The following is a 24,574-nucleotide window of genomic DNA, read 5'->3' on the forward strand; positions in this document are numbered from 1 at the left end:
TCTACTGACCAGTCCTATTATAAGAAATACCTATGTTCTTAGCTTGACTACTAACTAATCATTTATATGCTACAATCCTGGGATTGTAGAGCCCATTTACTTGATTTAACATTTTAGAAATTGGTTAAAGGAAAATAATTAAATCAAGTTGTTCAAATAATTCTAGAATTGCCTAATACCTTAAAATATAATCAGCTCACATTTCAAATTCAGGGATCCACAACATAGCTAAAATGTTACTGCTCATGAGTGGTGGTTATACTGAGTCAGAGAGTGCCACAAATTAAATATTCTTGCCAGGGCACCACCCTGGTCCTCACTCCCTTCACTGTGGTCTTACTGTCTCTCTCATGTTGAAGTCTGCCAAGTTTTAGAGAAGTTTACTGCAGTGTTAAGAACTGTCCCTCATCAGGATTCTAAAGTCAGATCTTTTTTCATAAGTACCCATTGCCCAAATGTCTTTGGACCAGGTTTCTGGCACAGACTTATCCAGGAAATAGAGTGGGAGGAACACCTTTTTATATTTTAAGTGAAAAAACATTCACACAAGAACATTACATAATAACAAGACCAAAAAAGGTTGGCTGGTGGTGAAGTTCAAGTCCCACATCATTGTCATCATAAACATGACTTTATTTTGGTCATGGAAGAAGTATCATGGGTTCTTAAGTCAAGGTAGCAACAATGAATATGATAATTTCACAAAATTGCTTAATTTAACAAGCTTAAAATGAAACATACCAATGTTAGAATTGAGGACAAAACTGCTTACTTTCTGTTCCTAGTTACAAGTGAAAGAAGTTAATGGACAGCAGATTTTCAGTAAAAAAAACAACTGTTCTACCCATTTTTGCCTCAGCAGAACATAACCCTGGAGTCTGATACACAGCAGGAACTCAAAATTTATTGAACTAGATTAAGCTCCCCATATGGGTTAGCCCCATGAATTAGTATCTCTGTTTTGGACTGCATTATTCTAAACACATACATAGTAAAATTTTAAAATCTGAATCATCGTGAAATCTTTATAAAAACAAACACCTACCCCTAAATCCTCAAAGAGGGAGAATGAAAGCACCCTTGAAGCTACTTTAAAATGTATTTGAAACCTCTAACTTTTCGAAACACATTATTTTGTATGTTTCCTATAAAAATTTTACTTTAACATATAATAGTTTAAAAGTTATTTATTATTGACTAAAATTGACACTACTCTCGTACCCAGAGGGGGATAACTTTTTTATGTTGTGGCCTTTAGAATCCATGATCTTACTACCAAAGAACCCTGGCATACACCAGAAGCAGAACTCTAGACTCTCTTTTATTCCTAACCCTAGTGAAATTTTTCTTCTCTTGTTAAAAAATTTTTTGACAGCTAGGTAATTTGAAAAGCAAATCCTTGCTAATGCCATAAAGGGCTCTGCTGTCTTAATGTATGCCCATTTTACAGATTTTACAATTTTTATATTTTCAAGATAATTTCCTCATCCAAAAGTAAATATTTTAAAGGGGAAGATTTTAGAAACAATAATAGGAGTTGATGGTAATGTTTTAGCCAAACACTAAAGTTCCCTTCTGATGCCCATCCAATATCACTTCCTATAGGGCCCACCACACAGAGGCCCTGACCTATGTTTCCAAATGTCTATCTAATACTAATTCTTCTACCACTGAGAAGAATGATTCATTTCTATTACACATTTACTTTAAAACTAAGCATTGTGCTAAATGCTTTTTTAGGCATGTCTCATTTAATCTTCACAACAGACAGTCTTCAAGGATAAGCAATATTTTCATCCCCATTTTCCTTCTGAGAAAACTGAGCCTTAGAAAAATCAAATAATTCTTCCTGTGTAATACAGCTCCTAGATGGTAGTTCCAGGACTTGAATCCATGCAGTCTTAACTCCAGAACCTACAGTAATCTTACTCATACGTTAGATAAGCTCCAAGGAGAATACTTTGGAATGAAGTATCTTTCTTTTTTGAAATTATTAGTCGGCAAACCCAATTACTTTTGCTTCATTTCACAGACTCTACTTTCCAAATCCTTAATCAGTTCAGCCTTTAACTTCTTACTGTATTTTTAATTTTCACCAATATTTCCAAACTCTAAGAGATCTGATCAGATTTTCTCACTTAGAAAAGTATATAACATAAAGTCTAGAGTTTAACATTGAGAAAAATGAAAGTGTTAGTCACTCAGTGTGTCTAATTCTTTGTGACCCCATGAGTTTGTAGTCTGCCAGGCTCCTCTTTACATGAAATTCTCCAGGCAAGAATACTAGAGTGGGTAGCCATTCCCTTCTCTAGAGAATCTTCCTGACCCAGGGATCAAACCCAGGTCTCCTGCATTGTAGGCAGATTCTTTACCTTCTGAGTCCCCAGGGAAGAGTTTATTTAACATTAGCCATCAAGTAACCTCATATAATTACTAGTTTGTGACCACTACTTTTATCTTCTCTAAGCCTCAATTCACTCAGTGGCATGTCTTTCTGTTAGGATAAAACTGGTTAAGAAACTAGCTTTTCTGACATTGATTTTTGTTTAGAAGTATTGAAATTTAGAAAATGAACACTTATTCTAAATTAACTTCTCCAGCAATAGCTGTTTTCTCACTCTCTGCACTGTATTAACCTGACATGAAGAAGACTGATAAACACAGCTACAAGATTCATAACACATATGAAAATTAACTTCAAAAACCACAGGACTGGTAGTGCTGTTTATCACCATTATTCTGTAAATCCTAGAGGAGATTTTTAAAATATTTACATTCAAAGTATTTATTAACAAACCCCCCACCCCCCGCCACAAAGAAAGGTAAAGTTCTCAGTAACTATAGGCTTAGTTATAATTTTAGAATTTCTCTTTTCATTTTTTTCTAATTGAATATATTGCAATTTTCTACAATTCCTTACACATACATGCATGTGTATATATGTGTTTGTATACCTATATGCACACATAGACACAAATATTTTGTTGCTGTTCAGTCACTAAATCATGTCTGACTCTTTGAAACCTCTTGGACTGTAGCATGCTAGGCTCTTCTATCCTCCACTATCTCTCATAGTTTGCTCAAATTCACATCCATTGAGTCGGTGACGAAATCTAACCACCCCATCCTCTGCTGCCCCCTTCTCCTTTTGTCTTAAATCTTTCCCAGCATCAGGGTCTTTTCCAATGAGTCAGCTCTTTGCATCAGATGGCCAAAGTATTGGAGCTTCAGCTTGAGCAACAGTCCTTCCAATGAATATTCAGAGTTGATTTCCTTTAGGATTGACTGGTTTGATCTTCTTGCAGTCCAGGGGGCTCTCAAGAATCTTCTCCAGCCCCACACTTTGAAAGCATCAATTCTATGGAGCTCAGCCTTCTTTATGATCCCACTCTCACATCTGTACATGACCACCAGAAAAACCATAGCTTTGATTATACAGACCACATATACCATTATCTATTTTTGAAAACTGAGCAATTTGGGAAAATATTTATTATGATTTTTAATAGCTAAGTGAAACTGAAAGTGTCAGTCGCTCAGTCATCTCCGACGGTTTGCGACTCCATGCACTGTAGCCCACCAGGCTCCTCTGTCCATGGAATTCTCCAGGCAAGAATACTGGAATATGCTGCCATTCCCTTCTCCAGGGGATCTTCCCAATCCAGGGATCAAACCTGGGTCTCCCACATTGCAGGCAGATTATTTACCATCTGAGCCACAGGGAAGCCTTAAAGTCTAAGCAGAAATCAATTAACTAGAATTTACCGATTATAGTGCAAAGCCCTTTGGGTCATGATAAGAAGCCTAAGATGCAGGTGAAACTATACAGAGAGATGAGATATACACAGGAAAGGCATTCTGTGGCAGAACTTTTCCAGAAAGAGGAAGGAAGTAGGTTGATAATATCAAATTAACAAAAATGAGAGATTGGAAAGTCAAAGTGTGATATTGAGAGCATTGAATGAAGGCAAAGTAGCTTCCCAGGTGGTGCTAGTGGTAAGGACCCGCCTGCCAACGCAGGAGACTTAAGAGAGTTGAGTTTGATCCCTGGGTCTGGAAGATACCCCAGGTCTGGAAGATCCCCCGGAGAACACATGACAACCCATTCCAGCATCCTTGCCTGGAGAATCTAACAGAGGAGTTGTGTGGGCTACAGTCCTCAGGGTTGCAAAGAACTGGACGTGAATGAAGCGACTTAGCAGGCTTGCATGCAAAGGAGCCCAAGTACTGCCTAGTAGGTTTAACTATGGCCCAACACAACGTAATTTTTTACAGACTTACAGGATTTTTAAATATACTTACTAAGGAGTGAATCACTTCACATTCATAAATTAGAAGAGGAATTCTCTGGCTGATAGGTCCCTTTCTGAGATGTGATGGACATCAACATCTCACTTCTACCTACCCAAGTTTTTATCTTCATTAAACTTCTTAAATTTCATCTTCTCCAACATTTACTCTTGCAATCTTCTATTTGGCAGTCTATTCAATCATCCTTGTGGCTTTCTCCCTGCCCTTCCTTGGATTCTCTGTACTGTGTCACCTGTACTGTATTCCAGGCAATGAGTCCTCCTTTGGGTGGCACTCTCGTCCTAACTAACTCTAGTCCTGCGAGACAGAAATATTCAATTAGTAGTTAAATTGAACCCAGTCCAGTAGAGGTGCATATTATTAGGTCTTTTTTGGGGGGCTCCAAAATCACTGCAGATGGTTATTGCAGCCATGAAATTACGCTTACTCCTTGGAAGGAGTTATGACCAACCTAGACAGCATACTAAAAAGCAGAGATATTACTTTGCCAACAAAGGTCCGTCTAGTCAAGGCTATGGTTTTTCCAGTGGTCATGTATGGATGTGAGAGTTGGACTGTGAAGAAGGCTGAACACCGAAGAATTGATGCTTTTGGACTGTGGTGTTGGAGAAGACTCTTGAGAGTCCCTTGGACTGCAAGGAGATCCAACCAGTCCATTCTAAAGGAGATCAGCCCTGGGTGTTCTTTGGAAGGAATGATACTGAAGCTGAAACTCCAGTACTTTGGCCACCTCATGCGAAGAGCTGACTTACTGGAAAAGACCCTGATGCTGGGAGGGATTTGGGGCAGGAGGAGAAGGGGACGACAGAGGATGAGATGGCTGGATGGCATCACTGACTCGATGGACTCGAGTCTGAGTGAACTCCGGGAGTTGGTGATGGACAGGGAGGCATGGCGTGCTGCGATTCATGGGGTCGCAAAGAGTCGGACATGACTGAGCAACTGAACTGAACTGACTGACCACCTGTAAGGGGCTTCCCAGGTAGGTCAGTGGTAAAGAATCCACCTGCCAGTGCAGGAGATGGGAGTTTGATCCTTGGGTCAAGAAGATCCTCTGCAGGAGGAAATGGCAACCTACTTCAGTATTCTTGCCTGGAAAATTCAATGAACAGAAGAACTTGTCGGGTTACGGTCCTTGGGGTCACAGAGTCAGAAACGACTGGGCCACTGAGAGTGCACAGACACACACACACAGACACACACAGACACACACAGACACAATACCTGTAAACACAAGTCTACTCATCCATTACTCCCCCTTCTTTGAAATTCTCAAAACCATTAAAACATAGTTGATTTAAATACAGCAAGTATTTGGCGAAGGTACCATGTAGATGTGGCTCTTGACTTAAAGGATGTACAACTCGACAAGGGAAGCACTGCAAACTCCTAAGTGGAGTAAATAACATGCACCCAAATTCACTCATTCTTATTTATTAAAGTCTGTAGCAACAAGAAATAAAAAAGTGCCCTAAATTCTTTCTTAGGTTCAATTTCCAGTGTACAAACATCCTAATTGAGATTAAACAAATAGCCCACACACATTCCATTTCTAACGAGGCTGTTTTCCTCCCTTCCTTCCCCTGTAGATTCCCTCTTGCATTTCTCTTTCCCTTTTTCTCCCAGTCTTAGCTCTCCTTTCCTCCAGCTATCACAGTTTGCCCGAAGAAAAGCCTCCCTGCGACCACGAATCAGCAGAAAGGAAGCAAACCCTGATTATGGAAAGCCAAGCCCTCAGAGGGGCGTGTCAGGGTAGACGCCCCCACCCTCTTTGAGTGCAAAAGGGCTGGACAGCGAAGTTCAAGTGCCCGCAGGAGAGGCGCGCGGCAACCAAATTCGCTCACTTTCATACGGACCTCAGGAAAGCCGCCCCCGTCCGCTTACTGGCCGAGGAGCGCCGGCACTTTGAAAGCGCCTGGGTGCCCAGACCCAGGGAGAAGCGAGGGGTGCGAAGGCGGAGCCACTGGGCTAACGACACCCCTGCAAGGTCCGGCCCTCGCCCGCGTTCCTACCACCTTAGGGAGTTGGCGCCGGGAGCCGGATCACCCTCTCAATGAAAGGCAGATGTCCCTTTAAGGTTTGCTTCGCAGCTCGTGGACTTTAGCCTAAACAAGGACCCGCGAAGCTGGCTTTATTTGTCCATGTCTCAGACAGAGCCTGGGAGGCTGCCAGTGGGATTTCAGAGCACGAAGAGGGGGGGCGATGTGGCAATTCTGCGAGGCGAGTAGCGTGAACCGAACTTAGAGGCACTGGTGGAAAACACAGGAAATCGCCCGGCTGCTCCCCGGGCGCCGGGGCCGACTGGCCAGCGACTGAGACCCCCGGCGGCGAGCAACGCGGCTCCTGCGCGCGGTTCCGCCGAGTCCTCGCCTCTGATCCCGCGCGTCCCCCGGGCGCTGCGCCCACTCCAGTCATGGACCCCCGGCGCCGCGCCAGCCCAGGGGTCGCTGTCGCCTACTGCTGGCTCCTCTCCGGTGAGTGACCCTGCTTTTCTCCGAGCATCTCCTGAGCGCGGGATCCGGGAGGGAGGCGCGCAGAGCTTTGGCCCGGAGAGAGAAGGGAGAGCGGATCCACTTTCGGGTGCTCCAGATAGTCCGGGCAGGTTGGAGCTCTGAAAGCAGTTTTCTGCGTTGGGTTTTCGGTGTGAATTACTTTTGAAGTTGTTTCAAAACCTCCCCCTCCAATCAATGATGGGGGGAGCGGTGCTGAAAACTTTACAAGGTGGAAGTGACTTTTCAAATTAAAGTTGTTTTTCACAATATACATGGTATTTTAGGACTTTGCTGACGGCTTCTACTTTCCTTTTTCGTGTCTGTGTATAGAGTTTCTACTTTCAGGTTGCTCAAGAGTGGACATTATTCTTGCTGTTATGTACTCAAGATAGTTTCTGCTACAGAGGAGGAAAGAGAAGAATGCAAAGCAAAGTTGTCTCTTGTGCTGAAATGATGTTTCTGTGTTAGCACCCAGGAAAAGGAACATATTGAAATTGAGGAAGTAGTGAACATTTACTTTGAGAATTAGTAGAATAATTTTTAAAATACAAAGTATTGTTACTTGTGCATAAACAGGTATCTTTTGGGAGAGACAAGCACAGTGGAGATGCAAGCTTATGCTCAATTTAAGGGCGGAAAAAAGGTTGAATCAAAGCATTTTCTAAGATTTTCCAAATCATTAACCGATAGTTAGATCTTTTCTACTAGTTACTGACTGAGCAGGAAAAGTTGCAAGGGTGAAAGAAAGAGAAGGCAGATGGCTGAAGCTTTGTGTGAAAAGGGCCAATAATCCAAATAGTGTCAACTTCTGAACAGCTTTACAGTCAGTGAGTGGCTGTGTTGAGCTATGTATGCATGCGTGTTAAATCGTGTCCAATTCTATGCAACGCTGCGGACTGTTGCCTGCCAGGTTTCTCTGTCCATGGGATTTTCCAAGAATACTGCAGTGGGTTGCCATACTCTCCTCCAGGGGATCTTCCCAAGGGATTCATCCCAAGTCTCTCACTGTCTCCTGCACTGGTGGGTGAGTTCTTTACCACTAGCGCCACCAGGGAAGCCTATTTGACCTATGATTCCTCTCCAACTCAATTTTTTTGGAGGCTGTTGCATCTTGTTGTTGTTGTTGTTGTTGTTGTTGTGCAAAATTTGAATGTTTTACTAAGTACTCAACTTGTACTTTTCTCATCTTACTGAATAAGCAGTCACTAATTTAGAAATGGGTTTCCCTGGTAGCTCACTTGGTAAAGAATCTGCCTGCAACGCAGGAGACCCCTGTTCAATTCCTGGGTCTGGAAGTTCCCCTGGAGGAGGGATAGGCGACCCACTCCAGTATTCTTGGGTTTCCCTGGTGGCTCAGACAATAAAGAATCCGTCTGCAATGGGGGAGACCTGGGTTCAATCTGAAGAATTCCATGGACAGAGGACCCTGGCAGGCTACACTCCATGGGATCACAAAGAGATAGACAAAACTGAGCAACTTTCAATGTAGAAATAATCAAACAAGGTTTGCAAATCCTCTGAAAAGAATGAAACGCAAAAAAAAACAGAAGTAAACAAATTACAATTTCATATATGTGTGTGTATATATATATATATACATTCAACTACTTTATTTCCTTATACTTAAAACAGCCGTAAGTTGTATTCTGTTAGTTTTTTGCAACTGTTGGAGGTAATGCATGCATATGTGCTAAGTCTCTTCAGTAGCATCCAACTCTTTGTGACCCTACAGACTGTAAGCCCACCAGGCTCCTCTGCCCATGGAATTTCCCAGGCAAGAATACTGGAGTGGGTTGCCATTTCCTTCTCCAGGGGATCTTCTGACCCAGTGACAGAACCTGGGTCTCCTGCATTGGCAGGCAGATTGTTCACCAATGAGCCAACTGGGAAGCCTTCTTATGGGTTATATTTATGCCCATTTCACACCATAACAGAAGGATCTAAAATTTGATGTCTTCTTTTCCTTTGTTGGTTATCCTGTCAGTCATCATGTTGTCAGCTTCCTTACAAACTTCTCATCAATCCATAGAGTCCACCACAATCTAGGGTCTTATCACCATACCCACCCATGCACAGTACTGTAGAACTCATCTTCTTGTCTTCAGTCTGAACTTAACCTCTAGTTAATATTCCTAATACATAGTTTTTATCATACCTTAGTCTTTAGCCAAAAATCTTCGGTGGCTCTATGTTATCCATACGATAAAATCTACAATTCTCAACCAACCTTTCAGGGTATGCCCTAATCCAGTACCCTCTGTCTCCTACTATGCCTCTTATCAGTTTCCTATTGCAGTCATAACAAATTGCCCCAGATTTACTGGCTTAAAACAAGACAAATTTACCACTTATAGTTCTATGGGTCAGAAGTCTCACTGGGCTAAAATCAAGATGTTGGCAGGGCTGCCTTTTTTCTGGAGGTTTTAGGGGAGAATCCATTTCCTTGCCTTTTTCAGATTGTAAAGGCAATCTGCATTCCTTGGCTTGTAGCTCCATCCTCCATCTTCAAAGCCAGTAAAGTAGCATCTTCAGATCTTTCCTGTGACTGCTTCTTCATCACATCTCCATCTCTGATGCTGACCCTATTTCCTTCCTTATATAAAAATGCTAATTATGCTGGGCTCCCCTGAATAATCCAGGATAATCTCCCCAGCTCAAGATTCTTAATTTAATCATATATACCAAATCATTTTTGCCATATATAGTGATACATTTGCAAGTTCCAGGGATTAGGAAATGAAGATATATGAAAGACCATTATTTGCCTACCAAAACTTCTGAACATAAACTGCCAGTCATGACACTGAGTCACATTTCCTTATTTCCCGCATTAGTTCTCATGCTTATTTTGCTACTGTCCATATGATACTATTTTACACATCTAGAAAAGCATTCCACCCTTCTTTCTTACTACCCCCTGCCCTTTAAACAAACTCTCTCCAGTCTTCAAAGCTGGGTTTACATCACTACAACCATCTCTCTAATAAACCATCTCAGTAAACTTCCCATTATATTTAGGACTATCTTGTATTAACTTTTCTCAACATTTAAACATGAGTCATCAAGAAAGATGCCCTTGTGTATGTCTAAAGTCTTTATCGTTACTTTAAATACATCAAAGTCTCAGCAAAAGAACTAGTGGCACATATAAAAGATTTAGCTGAAGAAAACTGACTTAAGTCAAGGGACTGTTTGCAGAAACATAGAAAGGAATTGACAAAAGTTGATGGAGCACGTAGAACAAGCAGCAACAAGTAGGAACAAAGCACCTGAAGCAACATGAGATGAAAAGCCACTGCTGTTGCTAGGCCTGACGGGGTAGCAACGTCAGCTTGACCGTGAACTCTGGCTATGGGAGGGGGACCCCTGGACAGGAGCTGTGGCCATAAGAAGCAGAATGCAGCTAGTGCCAAAGCTGAAGCTTAGCAGGGAGAAAACAGGGGAAATGAATACTCTGCCTTTTCCTCCTGCCCCCTAATGCCTTGCCCAGCTCTCCCACTGGTCATCTCCAAATGGCAAAATTCAAACTCCCAGGAGACAAAGATCAAGACAATAACAGAGCAGAACTAGCACAACTTATTGCTGAAAGGCACATATTTTTTGAGAATGTATTAGATATGAGGCCCTGTGCCAAGAATTTTGCACATATTACATTTTAGTCTCAAAAAGGGGGAATTCTGGAACTATTATTCATATTTTACAGATGAAGAAACTAAGAGACTAATTTGACTAAAGTCACACAATTAATAAATGGCAAACCCTATACTCTATTCAGATCTCTCATGTTCTCGAAATAATATACCATTTTGGAAAAGACCATGATGCTGGGAAATACTGAAGGCAAAAGGAGAAAGGGGTGACAGAGGATGAGATGGTTAGATAGCATCATCAACTTGCCCATGAATCTGAGCAAACTCGAGGAGATAGTGAAGGACAGGGGAGCCTGGCGTGCTGCAGTCCATGGCGTCACAGAGTTGGACATGACTTCGGGACTGAATAACAACAACAATTGGCTGTCTAAATATAAATCCATTTCCCTCTTGCTCAACCCTCTAAATGTTAAATCCAAGTCTCACTGTCTAAAAGACTTTGATAAGGATCTGATTAACGATGAAGTGGGTCTGTTTTCCATGACTTTTAGGTATATAGTGAAATTAGATGATGACTCTTCCTACATTAATTATAACTCAAATAAGACTCATTATAACTCAAAATTACTCAAAATAACTCAAATTATAAATCAAAAAAATATAATCTCCGGTTATTAAAAATACAAGTATAGAATTATCCCTAATTGAGTTGTGTATCTCTCCTCCCTAGAAACATTTCAGCTAGACTACAAGCAGGAGTCTTCTTTTATGACTTTTTTCACAGGCAAGATTTCCTATTCTAAAAGAAGTCCAGTGAGCTAATGGCTGGATATGGAAGGAAGTCAGCCACTTACTTATAACAAAGAAATGACCTCCAATGACATACAATGGATTGTCAGAAGCTGCTGAAAATAGGGAAAATATTTAAGTCATTATGAAGTCTGGAAAGTCAGCAATAAATTCAGAGGACTTTTGTTCATTTGTTTAATAAATGGGCAGTAATGGTAGCAATAAAATATACATGCCAAACTAGTTTGCCTACTTTTCTTCCCTGCTCTCATGCTGTTATTTTGATGCATGAGCTCGAGGGCCACAACTTATAACTGTTGATCTTACTTCCTTAGATGGATGCTCCTCTGCCTGGGTTCTAACACCTCAACCCAACAAACATCCCATTAGATGTAGAACTTGCTGAATTTTAATATGCCCCTTAACTAATTTATAAAATAAAGGAGCTCATGTTTTAAATATATTCAGAAAACTAGGCATCAAAATGCTATTCTTTACCTACACTACAGATCCTCAAGTCCCCATGTGAATGTTATTTCCATGAAGCCACTGGAGTAGACTGAACCCCCTCCCCCAGATACTTGTATGCCTCTAGCACCTTTACTTCTATAATATACAGCATATTAAAATTAAACATCAAGTTGTCTGTTTCCCAGATTAGTGTATGCTCTGTTGAGAATAGGGTCTTTGTTTATTATCCCTACCATCTATGAATAATAGGTACTTGAAAACTTGCTACTGAATGAGTCACCAAAGAACAGACTACAAACAAACTCATAAAATAATAAAGGAGTCAAGTTGTCTCTGTTAGTTATATCAGGAATATTCTATCTATCCATATTTATATCTAGTTGAATGGGAATCACCATCAAGTGACGGACGCACCAGTATTTTAGGTACTATTAAGAAAGAAAAGTGCTGCCAATCCAATTATAATTACTGAACCTACAGATGCCTCCTTGTTTCAAGAGAGGTTAAAATGTTGAAATATATACATCTGAAAATTATAATAAATAACATGCAGTATATCTACATGCAATTTTCTATCACATTTTTAAAAACTGCATCTTAAGATTCCAAACACAGTCCTAGATACAAAGATATGAACATTGTCCTCCTTTTAGTTCTCTTCCAGGGCCAAGTTTGATTCAAAGAAAAATCACTCCTGTGACACCTGCAACCTCACCAGATCCCAATAACAGAGCTTCCTCTGAATACCTTTAAGAGGAAGCTTAGAGAGAAAAGTGACAATAAAATAATTCAAAAATGTTCCAGGTCACAGGATCAATAACTCTAGTTTTGGCAGGCTTTAATATCTCTAATTGGAGAAGGAAATGGCAACCCACTCCAGTACTCTTGCCTGGAGAATCCCATGAATGGAGGAGCCTGGTAGGCTGTGGTCCATGGGGTCACAAAGAGTCTGACACGACTGAGCGACTTTGCTTTCACTTTTCACTTTCATGCATTGGAGAAGGAAATGGCAACCCACTCCAGTATTCTCGCCTAGAGAATCCCAGGGACAGGGGAACCTGGTGGGCTGCCATCTAATGGGGTCGCACAGAGTCGGATACGACTGAAGTGACTTAGCAGCAGCAATATCTCTAATATTCTTTCATATCGGTGGTTAGTACCAGGACCAAGTACATTTGACGGGACCTAATTTTTTATCAAATGTCTTTTCTAACTTAAAAGGAAAATTAAAAAGTCAACTAAATCTTAAAAGGCAATTAAAATATATGCACTGGTTGGAATTAAGAATTCACTTTATGTGCAAAAACATTAATATTGCTTTATAAAAATAGTAGACTCTATAAACAAAATAAGTGAGAAATCTTTGAAAAATCATTATAATTCAGACAGTAAAAGCAGTGAAGAATATTTTTTTTGGTATGAACTATCTGAGATCTGCTGAAATAAATGAAAATTCTTAAATTTGAATAGGATACCTAAATCAATCACATTAGAACCTCAAATGATTAAGATGAATGGTCTGCATGCTGCTGCTACTGCTGCTAAGTCACTTGAGTCGTGTCCGACTCTGTGCGACCCCATAGAAGGCAGCCCACCAGGCTCCCCCGTCCCTGGGATCCTCCAGGCAAGAACGCTGGAGTGGGTTGCCATTTCCTTTTCCAATGCATGAAAGTGAAAAGTCAAAGTGAAGTCGCTCAGTCGTGTCCGACCCTCAGTGACCCCATGGACTGCAGCCTACCAGGCTTCTCCATCCATGGGATTTTCCAGGCAAGAGTACTGGAGTAGGGTGCCATTGCCTTCTCTGGAATGGTCTGCATATTTTATTATCAATCCTATATTCCTAATATAACTTACAAATATGCTTTTCAAAATTTTCTTTTTAACTATATACTTTTAGTTTGTCAAGTACTACAGTTTGAAAATTCAAAGGTATTGACCAGTTCCTAAAATTACATATTTATTGTAATATTTTAATAACATAATCCTATATTATATAGAGATTCATACAAACAGGAATATACCCTCCCACATACTTTTGTTGATAAGATTATTTATTTAGTAGGAGGCTTTATATTGTTTTGTGACAACTGCAAGTAAGCATTTTTAATCACAGGAAATTTAGATAGTGAGTACAGCAAGTTCCTTAAAGCAAAACAAAACACTTTCCCCTTTTCGCTTTTACCATTTTACTTGAATTAGCTGAATAATCCTCCCAGTCAACCACTAACTTTGCTTGTGGACGTCACATAGGCATCTTTGTACAATCTAAGGTTAGCACATTCTCTCTTAAATAACTATTGCAATCATCACTAGAAATTTATAAGAAGAGTGCTGGTTGTTTATTCTGTAAAGATCATTTTCCAAACCAAGTGTAATAACACCAATTGTCATCATACAAGATTTTAAAACATTTTAAGACCTTTTTCTCACTAAGATATATTTAAAATTAATCATTTTCTTATCCATGCATAGGTAGCTCAAAAAAATGAAATAGGTTTACAAAAATTTATCTTAAGAGAAATCTTCCTTTCAAATTATCAGTAACATTATAAAACAGAATGTGATTTCATAATTTTAAGATGTCAGTGATAGACAAGTTAAAAACTCTGAATTAAAGTAGAGCTAATAACCACTCATTCTTTCATATAATTATGATAATATACCAGTTGAGCTGGGTTCCAGGAACACATGAAAAGTGATACAAAGGAACACAATAAAAGGTAGTGTCTGCCCTTAAGAAGCTCAGAGTCTGAGAGAAGTAATAGACAAGCAAAAAAGTAATAATGGGAAAAGCCCCCAAAGCAGAGAAAGGAAAATATTAGTTTTGTGTTGTTGGAAAGTATCCTTTGCAAAAAATATAAGATGGATACAAGAAAATGTATACAGCCTCTACTATTTAAGGGTCACTGTGCTAAGTACAGGATCTTCAAACAAGACAGTCCATTAGCCCTGCTGCTATCACACAAATCATTTCTAATGTTATTATTATAATAGAAAGGATTGTAATCAGCTCATGCAGTAGGAGTAAGCAAGGTTTCCCTGGAAAGGAGGTAGTAAGTAGTATACATAAATGCACCCAACAGATCAGCCATCATTCAACTCTACTGAACCAGTTATTTTTCAAGGCTGAATAATTGTGATCATGTTAAACTGAGCCCTTACTCCTTGCTTTGTCTGATCCAAATCTCTAGTTTCAAGCCAGGTATTCTTAGAGATTTACAACAATACCTTACATGTCTATGAAAGTGAAAGTGAAATTGCTCAGTCATGTCCGACTCTTTGCGACCCCGTGGACTGTAGCCCACCAGGCTCCTCTGTCCATGGGATTCTCCAGGCAAGAATACTGGAGTGGGTTGCCATTTCCTTCTCCAGGGGATCTTCCCAACCCAGGGATCAAACCCAGGTCTTCTGCATTGCAGGCCTACGCTTTACTCTTTGAGCCACCAGGGAAGCCAGTTTCACAATTTTCAAAGTATCATAATCTCATTAAAACCTTCTAAGGGATAGTGAATGAGAGAGGCAGACAATCTTATTTATAATTTACAGTGAAAAAGTTTAGGTTTATAGAGGTTGGGAAGTTATCTAAAGTTGCGAAAATAGAGCTAGAAAAGACCATAACTTAGGTCTGCTAACTCTTGACATGCAAACATTAAAATTAGTATTGATCTTTTACCACTGAAATTGGCCTTAGAAGAATCAGATTCAAAACTGAAAATAAATGTGTCAGGGTGAGATTATGGGTAGTATTTTAATTTTTTAAAAATTACATTGCAGAATAGGTTTTACAATGAAAACAATTTTAATTACTGAATTCAACTTCCTCAATTCCTAAGTAAAAGAAGTTCAGTTTCAAAGAGATTAAGTGGTGCCAGAAATTATAGTAAAAACAATTGACAGTGTAAGAATTACAATCCAGGATATTTGACTTCTAGCCCAACTGAGACACTGGAAGTATATCAAAAACAACAAATTGAAAGCTTTTGGAAGCAACAACACTGACTTCTCTTTCTTCTGGAGAGATTAATATAAATAAAAGTTTATAGGAAAAATAGATATAATTAAAGTTACTGATACAAAGATTTCTATTTTTAAAGAGCCAATAAATAAGTATAAAATTAGCATTTAAAGCAACATAGTTAAATTTTGTGTTTTTTCCTCATGATTTTGTTTATTTAAAGACTGAAAACACTCTATACTGGCTATATGTCATATAGCTACTGTAACCGTAGAAATCTGAAAATAAAGGGAATTACTTTGTAAACCAGGTGAGCCATAGTTAATAATATCAGTATCTTAAGAAGTATCTGTAATAATGTTAGATATAGTTACTACATGTTTTATCTGATCCACTCAGCTCGTCATCCATATATGAGTGCCTACCAGGTGCAAGGGGACTTTTCATGGGACAGTGGAGGGATGCAAGGATGTACGCATGCAGATTTCAGTAAGAAAGAAATGTACCCAACTAATAGAATGCATGGTTTCAACCTGAAGGTAACATTTAAGCTTAATGATAAGTAAGCTTAAATGGATTTATGGAAGTAGGGGTGAAAGAAAGTGACATTTTAAAAAGATAAGCGCTAAGGCAGCGAAGTAGAAAGTTGCCAGGATGTACAAGGAAAAAAGACTGCTCCCATTGAGGAATTTAGGGGGCTGAAGGGGACACAGGGAAATAAAATTTGTAAAGTCATGTCTTGAAAGCCTTGAATTTCATGGAATTTGGATTTTAACAGAGAATGAGAACCCCCAAATAACTCAAAACTGTGATGACTGACCTAGAAAGACTAAGTTATAACACAAAATCTGGGAGAAAAAACATCTGACCATTCAACAACAAGCTCAAATTACTAAAAAAAAATTCTGTTATGGACATTTCAGATCAAAAAACATTTCCGTGAAAGTTTTGTAGTATGTTCAATCATTTCCGTGAAAGTTTTGTAGTATGTTCAATCACTGAAGCACATTTATATTTTAAAAGACAACCCAAAGCAGTGTGTCTCATAATTTAAAAAAAGAAGAAGAATCACAGACTCAACAGTCAACAGAGGTTTATCATTGATTTGCAATGTAGAAATATATATTTATTTTTCAAGGTAGGATGTTTGCTCTTTCTCAAGAATTACAATGGTGACCAAGACTGAGCAGAAGGAAAATTATGTTGAAAAGAATATAAGGACTTTTTTGTTTTAGTAATAAAAGAGCAAGGAAGGAACCCTCCTTTCAATGCCCCAGGTTGACTCCTAAGCTGTGAGTCTTGGTTTAACTGATAAAGGTGAGAGTTAAGGGAAAATGACAGGAGAGGATGAGATGGTTAGATAGCATCAGTGACTTAATGAACATAAATTTGAGCAAACTCCAGGAGATAGTCGATGAGAGGGAAGCCTGGTGTGCTGCAGTCCACGGGGTCCCAAAGAGTCGAACGTGACTGAGCGACTGAACAACTACACATAACCTTCAGAGTTTAGGGGATGATTTCAAGCGTCCATAAATTTAGATTTGTGTTGGAATGAGTGTGGAATTAAGCAGGCTTGGATTTGAATGCTGGTTCTGTGACCTTGAATACATCCCTTAACCTCTCTAATTCATTTTCTTCATTCATGTATGAGAATAACATATATTTACCTTATAGGTAAGAACTGGAAAAAGCATAGGAAGTACCTGGTGAATATTCAAGAACTGATAGCTCTTCACGAAAAACCTAATATGTATTAAGGGCCCTGTGTACCTATCACTGTGGTTTTTGATCCTTGGCAGATTTTCAAGAGGGGGAATGATTATACTTTAAAAGGTGACCAAGGAGCATCTCAAAGCATCTCCTCCTCCTTCTTTACCCACCACCTCTCTTTCTCTCTCTCTTTCTCTGTCTCACACACACACACTACCAGTTAAGAATTCTTCAAGCTTAACAAGCACCTTTTAAAAACATACATGTTTGTTGGAGACAAAAGCCATACTCACATTTTAGTGTAATCAGTTCCTTGCTCAATGTAAAGTTGTTGAGTTCTGGAAGAAGAAGGCAGTCTGAGGAACTCTGGGAGGGCACTCAGTATGATAGAAGGTGGCGAAAGAAGGAGGCACGGAAAGGGCAAGGAAGAGGAGATGCCACCAAAAAAAACCTGTTCTAATTTGCACTAGAGTTTTGGAGGGGGCCTTTGTGTTCCCCCGCCCCCGACTGAGGAAGTTAATAGAGATTTGGGTATCAAGATTTGTGCCAAAGTCATATTATGCTCTTTCATCCCAGTCTTACATTTTAGGGTGGTTAAGTTTCCCTTCCAATGCCTTACCCAATAACGTAGGAAGGCGAATGGGGAAGATTTGTGCCCTCTGCCCTCCAAGCCATCTTAACTCTCAAAACTTTGGTGGCTTTTTCGATTCACTGGTCCTTTTAAGAGGCAATTCCCACCTTTCAAACTACCCCCGCCTCTCCTTCATCCCAAAATGTTAAGTAACTTAAGGATTTTTTTTTTTTTTTTTCCAAATGAATTCTGCAGCTGTTCAGTCAGGGTGAATCAGTCCTTCCTCCACTTCCCCAGGGTCTCAGCTCAGCTTTGACAATGAAGTTCCGGTCCTAAACTGTTGAGACCCAACCTCTACCGTAAACATTTCACAGGCTGCTGAGCAGAGGAAAGCTGAGACTGCCAACCTTGGCTTCTGGGGTCCTCAGGACATCCGATCAAAGCAACTGAGAGGTCCATGCAGGGGTAAATTCCACAGATGGTTTCTCTCTCTGGGATCAGTGTTCTAACATCTGGATTAATCAGATCGTGGTCAACTGAGAGCAGAAAGTAGCGGGCACGTTACTCAGTGCAGATGCCCCGTGACCAGACGTTCTTAAGAAACAGCTTCTGGACTGAGCAGCTCCAAAAAGCGTGCACCGTCTGAGTGCGGATGAGGCAGGAGCAAGGTGGCCCTTGGTGCCAAGTCTGCACTTTTCAGAGCCCTTTTACTTTTCCATAAATTATTACTTTTCCGTAACTAGAATTATCCATAGGGAGAAGGTGCAGCACACAGCTTAAAAAATATATATATATAATATATATTTGCACTCACAACTCCCCAGAATCTTCACAAACAGGGGTGGAAGAAAAAACTTAGGAAGTCCAAGTTCAGCACTAATACCAAAGACTCGCCACCAAAGACTCCGTGTGCTTTCCTTAGGTGGTTTATTCTTCGGGAAACACCTCCGCGCTTAGCGCGCCTGCGCACGCGCAAGCTGCGGCCCCGCCTCCTCCTTGGGGACGTAAGCCGTGCGCTGGGAGGCAGGACGCGGGCTGCGCATGCGCCCTCGTTGCATCAGCCTTGGTCAGTACAGCAGCCGGAACCGCGGAGAGAAAGGTGTTCGCAGCGGTGTCTCTCGAGCCGATTTTGCGCGGCGCGCCTCAAGACTACGAAAAGGAAGGGCTAGAGTAAGTGCCCCACCCCCCGGCCGCTAGAGTCGGATATAACGTGTTTCCTTCTCGCGAGGCAGGTGCCGGTAGGAACCGGGCCCCGCCCCCTTCCCGGCCTAGAATTTCTTTCCCTTCCCGACCCCTTTTCCCGTGGGGACCCCCTCGGTTCCTCTTGTTTTGGCAGTGAGTCCCCGCCAGGGTCATGAAGCTCGTGAGGAAGGACATTGAGAAAGACAATGCGGGCCAAGTGACCCTAGTTCCCGAGGAACCCGAGGACATGTGGCACACCTACAATCTAGTGCAGGTGGGCGACAGCCTGCGCGCTTCCACCATCCGCAAGGTGCAGACCGAGTCCTCCACCGGCAGCGTGGGGAGCAACCGGGTCCGCACGACCCTCACTCTCTGTGTGGAGGCCATCGACTTCGACTCCCAAGCCTGCCAGCTGCGGGTCAAGGGGACCAACATCCAGGAGAATGAGTATGTCAAGATGGGGGCTTACCACACCATCGAGCTGGAGCCCAACCGCCAGTTCACCCTGGCCAAAAAACAGTGGGACAGTGTGGTCCTGGAGCGCATCGAGCAAGCCTGTGACCCAGCCTGGAGCGCCGATGTGGCGGCTGTGGTTATGCAGGAAGGCCTCGCCCATATCTGCTTAGTCACTCCCAGCATGACCCTCACTCGGGCCAAGGTGGAAGTGAACATCCCTCGGAAACGGAAAGGCAACTGCTCGCAGCACGACCGGGCCTTGGAGCGGTTCTATGAACAGGTGGTCCAGGCCATCCAGCGCCACATACACTTCGATGTTGTAAAGTGCGTCCTAGTGGCCAGCCCAGGATTTGTGAGGGAGCAGTTCTGCGACTACATGTTTCAACAGGCAGTGAAGACCGACAACAAAGTGCTCCTGGAAAACCGGTCCAAATTCCTTCAGGTAAAACAGTCTTACCCAGGGATAATTAAACATGGATGGGCAGAGGGGTTTGCTTAAACTACTAACGTTTTAGAACTCAGAATAGTACAAGAGGAAAAAAGGTTTAACTTGGCTGGGATTGTGAATTGGATAATGCAGTGTAAAGAAACCTGTTAAGCAGCTAGAGATTTTATGTAATAAACTTGGTTTAAATTCTTAAACATATAAAACCTTACTAGTGTTTTTGGCTTGAGGTCATTGTGGGCAGTTTAACGGATACCCTAAGAGATTCTTTTGACTAACTTTTATAATTGTGATTCTAGGTACATGCCTCCTCTGGACACAAGTACTCCCTGAAAGAGGCTCTTTGTGACCCTACAGTAGCTAGCCGCCTTTCAGACACGAAAGCCGCTGGGGAAGTAAAGGCCTTGGATGATTTCTATAAAATGTTGCAACACGAACCGGACCGAGCATTTTATGGACTCAAGCAGGTGGAGAAGGCCAATGAGGCCATGGCAATTGACACATTGCTCATCAGCGATGAGCTCTTCAGGCACCAGGATGTAGCCACACGCAGCCGGTATGTGCGGCTGGTGGACAGTGTGAAAGAGAACGCAGGCACCGTTAGGATATTCTCTAGTCTTCACGTGTCTGGGGAACAGCTCAGCCAGTTGACTGGAATAGCTGCCATCCTCCGCTTCCCTGTCCCTGAACTCTCTGACCAAGAGAATGATTCCAGTTCTGAAGAAGATGAATGATTGCAACTAATAATTGAGACAACCTGTTTCTCACTCCTTCACTGTTACATTTTCTCAGCATCCTGTGAAGAAAGCTGCAAAAATGGCACTTTGGTTCTTACAGGGATTTTTCATGTATTTGGTCACTCTAGGTGATTTGTGGTTGACAAGACATGTTTTCAAACTGAACAATAAAAAGAAATAATCTCCATATATTATTATTTGGGATAATTTTATTTTGGAATTACGAGTTATTCGCAGCTCTTAGAAACATTTTGTACATTTAAAAAGAATGCCTATATATTCTTTGGGATGGAACATAAAAATCCCATACAGCATGCTTTGAAGTAGTTTTCCTTAGGAAAAGCTTTTTAATATCTCATTATCTTCACTTTACATTGTTTATTTTAATTTGGCACGGTGTATTCTTACACTGTGTTATATGATCCTTTTACTTGCCGTTTCCCCCACATTCCAATTTTTAATTTTTTAATTTATTTGCTATTTTAAATGATTGCTTAGTAATTAGAAGACTTCCCTGAGGCTAAAGTTAAAATCTGTTTTTCTTAAGAAACTTGTTAAACCAACCTTGTTAAAAGTAATAAGCTTGGTTTTTCTTGCTAGTTTAGAATAAATCATATTTACTTTAGAGGAGCACCTAATTAGTTACTTTTAGGTTGTAGAGCTTTGATCTACTAAAGATTCTCAGGATAGTCTACTTAAGGTGCTTTTATTTTTAAAATGAGGCTAAGTATGGGATTTGCTTATTAAGAGCTAATTAATGGGAAACCTAGATATAGTGCGCAGTCTGTACTTAAGTTCTTTGCTCTGCCACACTATTTATGTATTTGGGAGATTATCATAGGTAACTTAATGCTACCATGAATTTGTATGTGCATTTACATTATTAATGGAGGGGTGAGAAAGCCTGTTCAGAAAGTTTGTCACATCGTTTTCAGTTGCTCAGTCATGTCCAACTCTGCAACCTCATGGACTGTAGCCCACCAGGCTCCTCTGTCCATGGCGATTCTCCAGGCCAGAATACTGGAGTGGGTTGCCCTGCCCCCCTCCAGGGATCCTCCCAACCCAGGGATCAAACCCAGGTTTCCCACATTGCCGGCGGATTCTTTACTGTCTAGGCCACCAGGGAAACCCGTCATATCATTAGTAAATGGCAGTTGATTTGTACTCCAGCTGTTTACTGTAATTTAGGGACTTTATGCAAATACCTGAGAGTTTAAAATATTTTCCATTATTTTTTGTGTGCAATTTAAGAATTAAGGAGGGGGCCTTGAAATGTAATCACATCTTAACATTTTTCACATCTCAACTTAGTAAAATAATAGGAAAGGCCTATGAACAAAGAGTGATAAGTCAGTCTGTAACTCCAGGGTCAGTGGTGCCTGCTTCAAATAAGGACACTAAGTTAAATTTGCTTGTCCTTTCTGTCTTCTGAGCCTTTCTGCTGGTGTGCCAAGTTTGTATATTGTTTATAAAAAACTTCCTAACTAATCTGACCTTTTTATCTGTAGTTAGCGGTGGTTGTTGTTTAGTCTCTAAGTGGTGTCCAACTCTTGTGACCCCATAGACTGTAGCCCACCAGGTTCCTCTGTCCATGGGATTTCCAAGGGAAAAAATACTAGAGTGGGTTGCGTTTTCCTTTTCCAGGAGATCATCTCAATCCAGGGATCAAACTCAGGTCCCCTGCGTTAGCAGGTGGATTCTTTACCACTGAGCCACCAGAGAAGCCTGTAGTTAGGGATAGACACCTCTATATACTTTAAAAGCACATTTTAAAATATCTACTTCCTAATCAAAGTGATTTAAATTGTCATTTCATTATAATTTTATGGATATTTATGTTACTAATAATTTGGTAGTTAAATATGAAGTCACTAAGATTCTTAACATTAGAACCTTATTGATAATGCATTGTATTTTCAGTCAAAAATTGGAGATTTGGGGCTTCTTGCTCATTATCTAGTACAGGTTAGTTCTAGCTGTTAACCATGGTGATAGAAACCAGGGGAAAGAAAACCTAACGGTAAATCTAACCAATACATTTTAGAATGTTAAATTCTCAAATTTAGCTTCATCTTAGCTTAAGTAAGTGAATGAAGTCGTTCAGTTGCTTCTCTTTCTGACCCCATGGACTGTAGTCTGCCAGGCTCCTCCACCTGTGGGATTCCAGGCAAGAATACTGAAGTGGGTTGCCATTTCCTTTTCCAGAGGATCTTCCTGACCAGGGACCTTTGCAGGCAGACTCTTGACGATGTGAGCCTCCAGGAAAGCCCAGGTGGGCTTGGGAACTCACTTTAGCTTGGAAACTGTAAAAACTCAATACCCAGACTGGACCCCAGACTAAATAACTTTGCATTCCAGAAATGATAGAGTGTTTTTTTTTATCATTATTAAAGCTCCTGGGTGACTTCCAATAGATAACAAGGCTGAGACCCTGGATTTAGGCTTTGCTGTTCAAAAGTGGTTTCCATGAACCAGCAGCATCTTCTGAGAGCTTGTTAGAAACTAGAGTCCAGGACTCTACCCTAGACCTGTTGAATTGCAGCCTGTATATTAGCATCTCCAGTTGATTGCCATGTGTAATAAAAACTGATAAAACGTTTAAGCAGTGGCTTATTCTCCTTGTGCCAGTTAATCTCTGCCTAGGGTTGCTAGCCATAGAGAAAAAGATTTGAGTTTTAAGATCTTTCAGGAAAACTAACTACCAGTATTCAATTATCTATAAAACTAAATGAAAGCCTGTTTCTATGTCTAATTAAAGTGTTTAAGAATTTGTATTTTTTAAAGTTAAATGTTTTACCAATATCATTATCAAGTATATATCTTCCTAGATACATAGGTGTAAATATCAAAAAATAGTGATAGGAACATAATAAATTGGTTCAAATAATTATTTTTTACTGTTCTCTAAAAAACAAATGAAAATTGCTATTCATTAATAAGGAATGACTATGGTAACAAATGAAAACACTGTCAATAACATACCTCAAATTAATACAGTGTTGTACTATAAGCTTCTGTTTATCCCCAGGTGCTTGTTGTAAACAGATTGCTACCCTTGCTAGGCTTAATAAATGAGAAGTTTGCAGTTTGTTTTCTTTTGTTGCAGGTATGATGCGTATCAAATTATATTTTGCTATTCCTGGTCTCCTGTTCATGTTAAATATTTTGTTAATTTTCTGTCTGTATTTCACTTTCATTACTCCCGTATATTCAAGTTGAATTATTTTTCTCCCAGGTGCCACTAGAATAGCTTTGTGAGGCTAATTTTCTGTTACGTCTGCTTATTTTCAGTCACTAACTGATGGCTTTTTTTTTTTATTTATTTTTTATTTTACTTTACAATTCTGTATTGGTTTTGCCATACATTGACATGAATCCACCACGGGTGTACATGCGTTCCCAAACATGAACCCCCCCTCCCACCCCCCTCCCCACAACATCTCTCTGGGTCATCCCCGTGTACCAGCCCCAAGCGTGCCGTATCCTGCATCTGACATTTTTAAAATCCCTTTAACCAGATCTCTCAGCTTCACATATTCTTTAAGAGAAGTGATTCATAATTTCTGCAATTCCTATATACTGGAACTGAAATTCTCTGAGTTGCTAAAAAAAAAAAGTACACAGATGAAATGTTGTATATGATAATTCCTCTGGAGTAAAAGCTCTTCTTTGGGAAAGTATTGTTTCACTTTCAAATCAGATGGTTTTCCAAGCAAATAATACTGGCTGCTTGTGTTCAGTATCAAAATATGTTGAATTACACGTTGGAAACAGGTTTCTAAGGTGTTTCTTAGGGTTTGAGGAGAGAGAAATCCTTTTGCTTGTGCCTAGAGCTGAGATATGGGGTTACCACACTTACATTACA

At 40.5% G+C, this 24,574-nt stretch overlaps 2 protein-coding genes and 1 long non-coding RNA gene across 7 annotated transcripts in view; 2 read left to right on the forward strand and 1 right to left on the reverse strand.

The window, feature by feature from the left end:
• The first annotated feature begins 5,970 nt into the window (after nt 1-5,970).
• ITGA1 (integrin subunit alpha 1) overlaps nt 5,971-24,574 on the forward strand; it is a 169,980-nt gene continuing 151,376 nt past the window's right edge. The window contains exon 1 of one of the 2 annotated variants that reach the window (XM_040262256.1): nt 5,971-6,785. In XM_040262256.1, coding sequence (XP_040118190.1) covers nt 6,725-6,785 — 61 coding nt within the window. In that variant the 5' untranslated portion in view covers nt 5,971-6,724. The remainder of the gene's footprint in view (nt 6,786-24,574) is intronic. The other variant, XM_040262255.1, reaches the window with a different exon arrangement.
• LOC120879296 lies at nt 7,187-19,662 on the reverse strand. 3 transcript variants are annotated; one of them, XR_005724752.1, is made up of 4 exons: nt 19,541-19,640; nt 18,704-19,038; nt 17,612-17,656; nt 7,187-7,201 (listed from the first exon to the last, which is right to left on the reverse strand). It is a non-coding gene; the product is annotated as an uncharacterized LOC120879296 (long non-coding RNA). The 3 variants fall into 3 exon arrangements; XR_005724751.1 differs by having other exon boundaries at nt 17,612-19,038; nt 19,541-19,662; XR_005724750.1 differs by lacking the exon at nt 7,187-7,201 and having other exon boundaries at nt 17,583-17,656; nt 18,297-19,038; nt 19,541-19,662.
• Nucleotides 18,795-23,852, forward strand: PELO (pelota mRNA surveillance and ribosome rescue factor). Of its 2 annotated transcripts, XM_040262258.1 has the most exons (3): nt 18,812-19,059; nt 19,226-19,969; nt 20,272-20,903. In XM_040262258.1, exons 2-3 carry the CDS (start codon nt 19,244-19,246, stop codon nt 20,704-20,706), a joined length of 1,161 nt encoding a protein of 386 aa, XP_040118192.1. In that variant the 5' UTR covers nt 18,812-19,059; nt 19,226-19,243; the 3' UTR covers nt 20,707-20,903. The 2 variants fall into 2 exon arrangements, with proteins under 2 accessions (XP_040118191.1, XP_040118192.1); XM_040262257.1 differs by having other exon boundaries at nt 18,795-19,969; nt 20,272-23,852.

Source organism: Oryx dammah, unplaced genomic scaffold, assembly GCF_014754425.2.
Source record: "Oryx dammah isolate SB20612 unplaced genomic scaffold, SCBI_Odam_1.1 HiC_scaffold_20, whole genome shotgun sequence".
In the NCBI taxonomy this organism is placed as follows: domain Eukaryota; kingdom Metazoa; phylum Chordata; class Mammalia; order Artiodactyla; family Bovidae; genus Oryx; species Oryx dammah.

Bases quoted from the DNA above. Each gene is read 5' to 3' on its own strand.
- PELO (XM_040262257.1), top strand. From the start codon at position 19,244: ATGAAGCTCGTGAGGAAGGACATTGAGAAAGACAATGCGGGCCAAGTG. The intron at 19,970-20,271 runs GTAAAACAGTCT...TTGTGATTCTAG, and splicing joins ACCGGTCCAAATTCCTTCAG to GTACATGCCTCCTCTGGACA.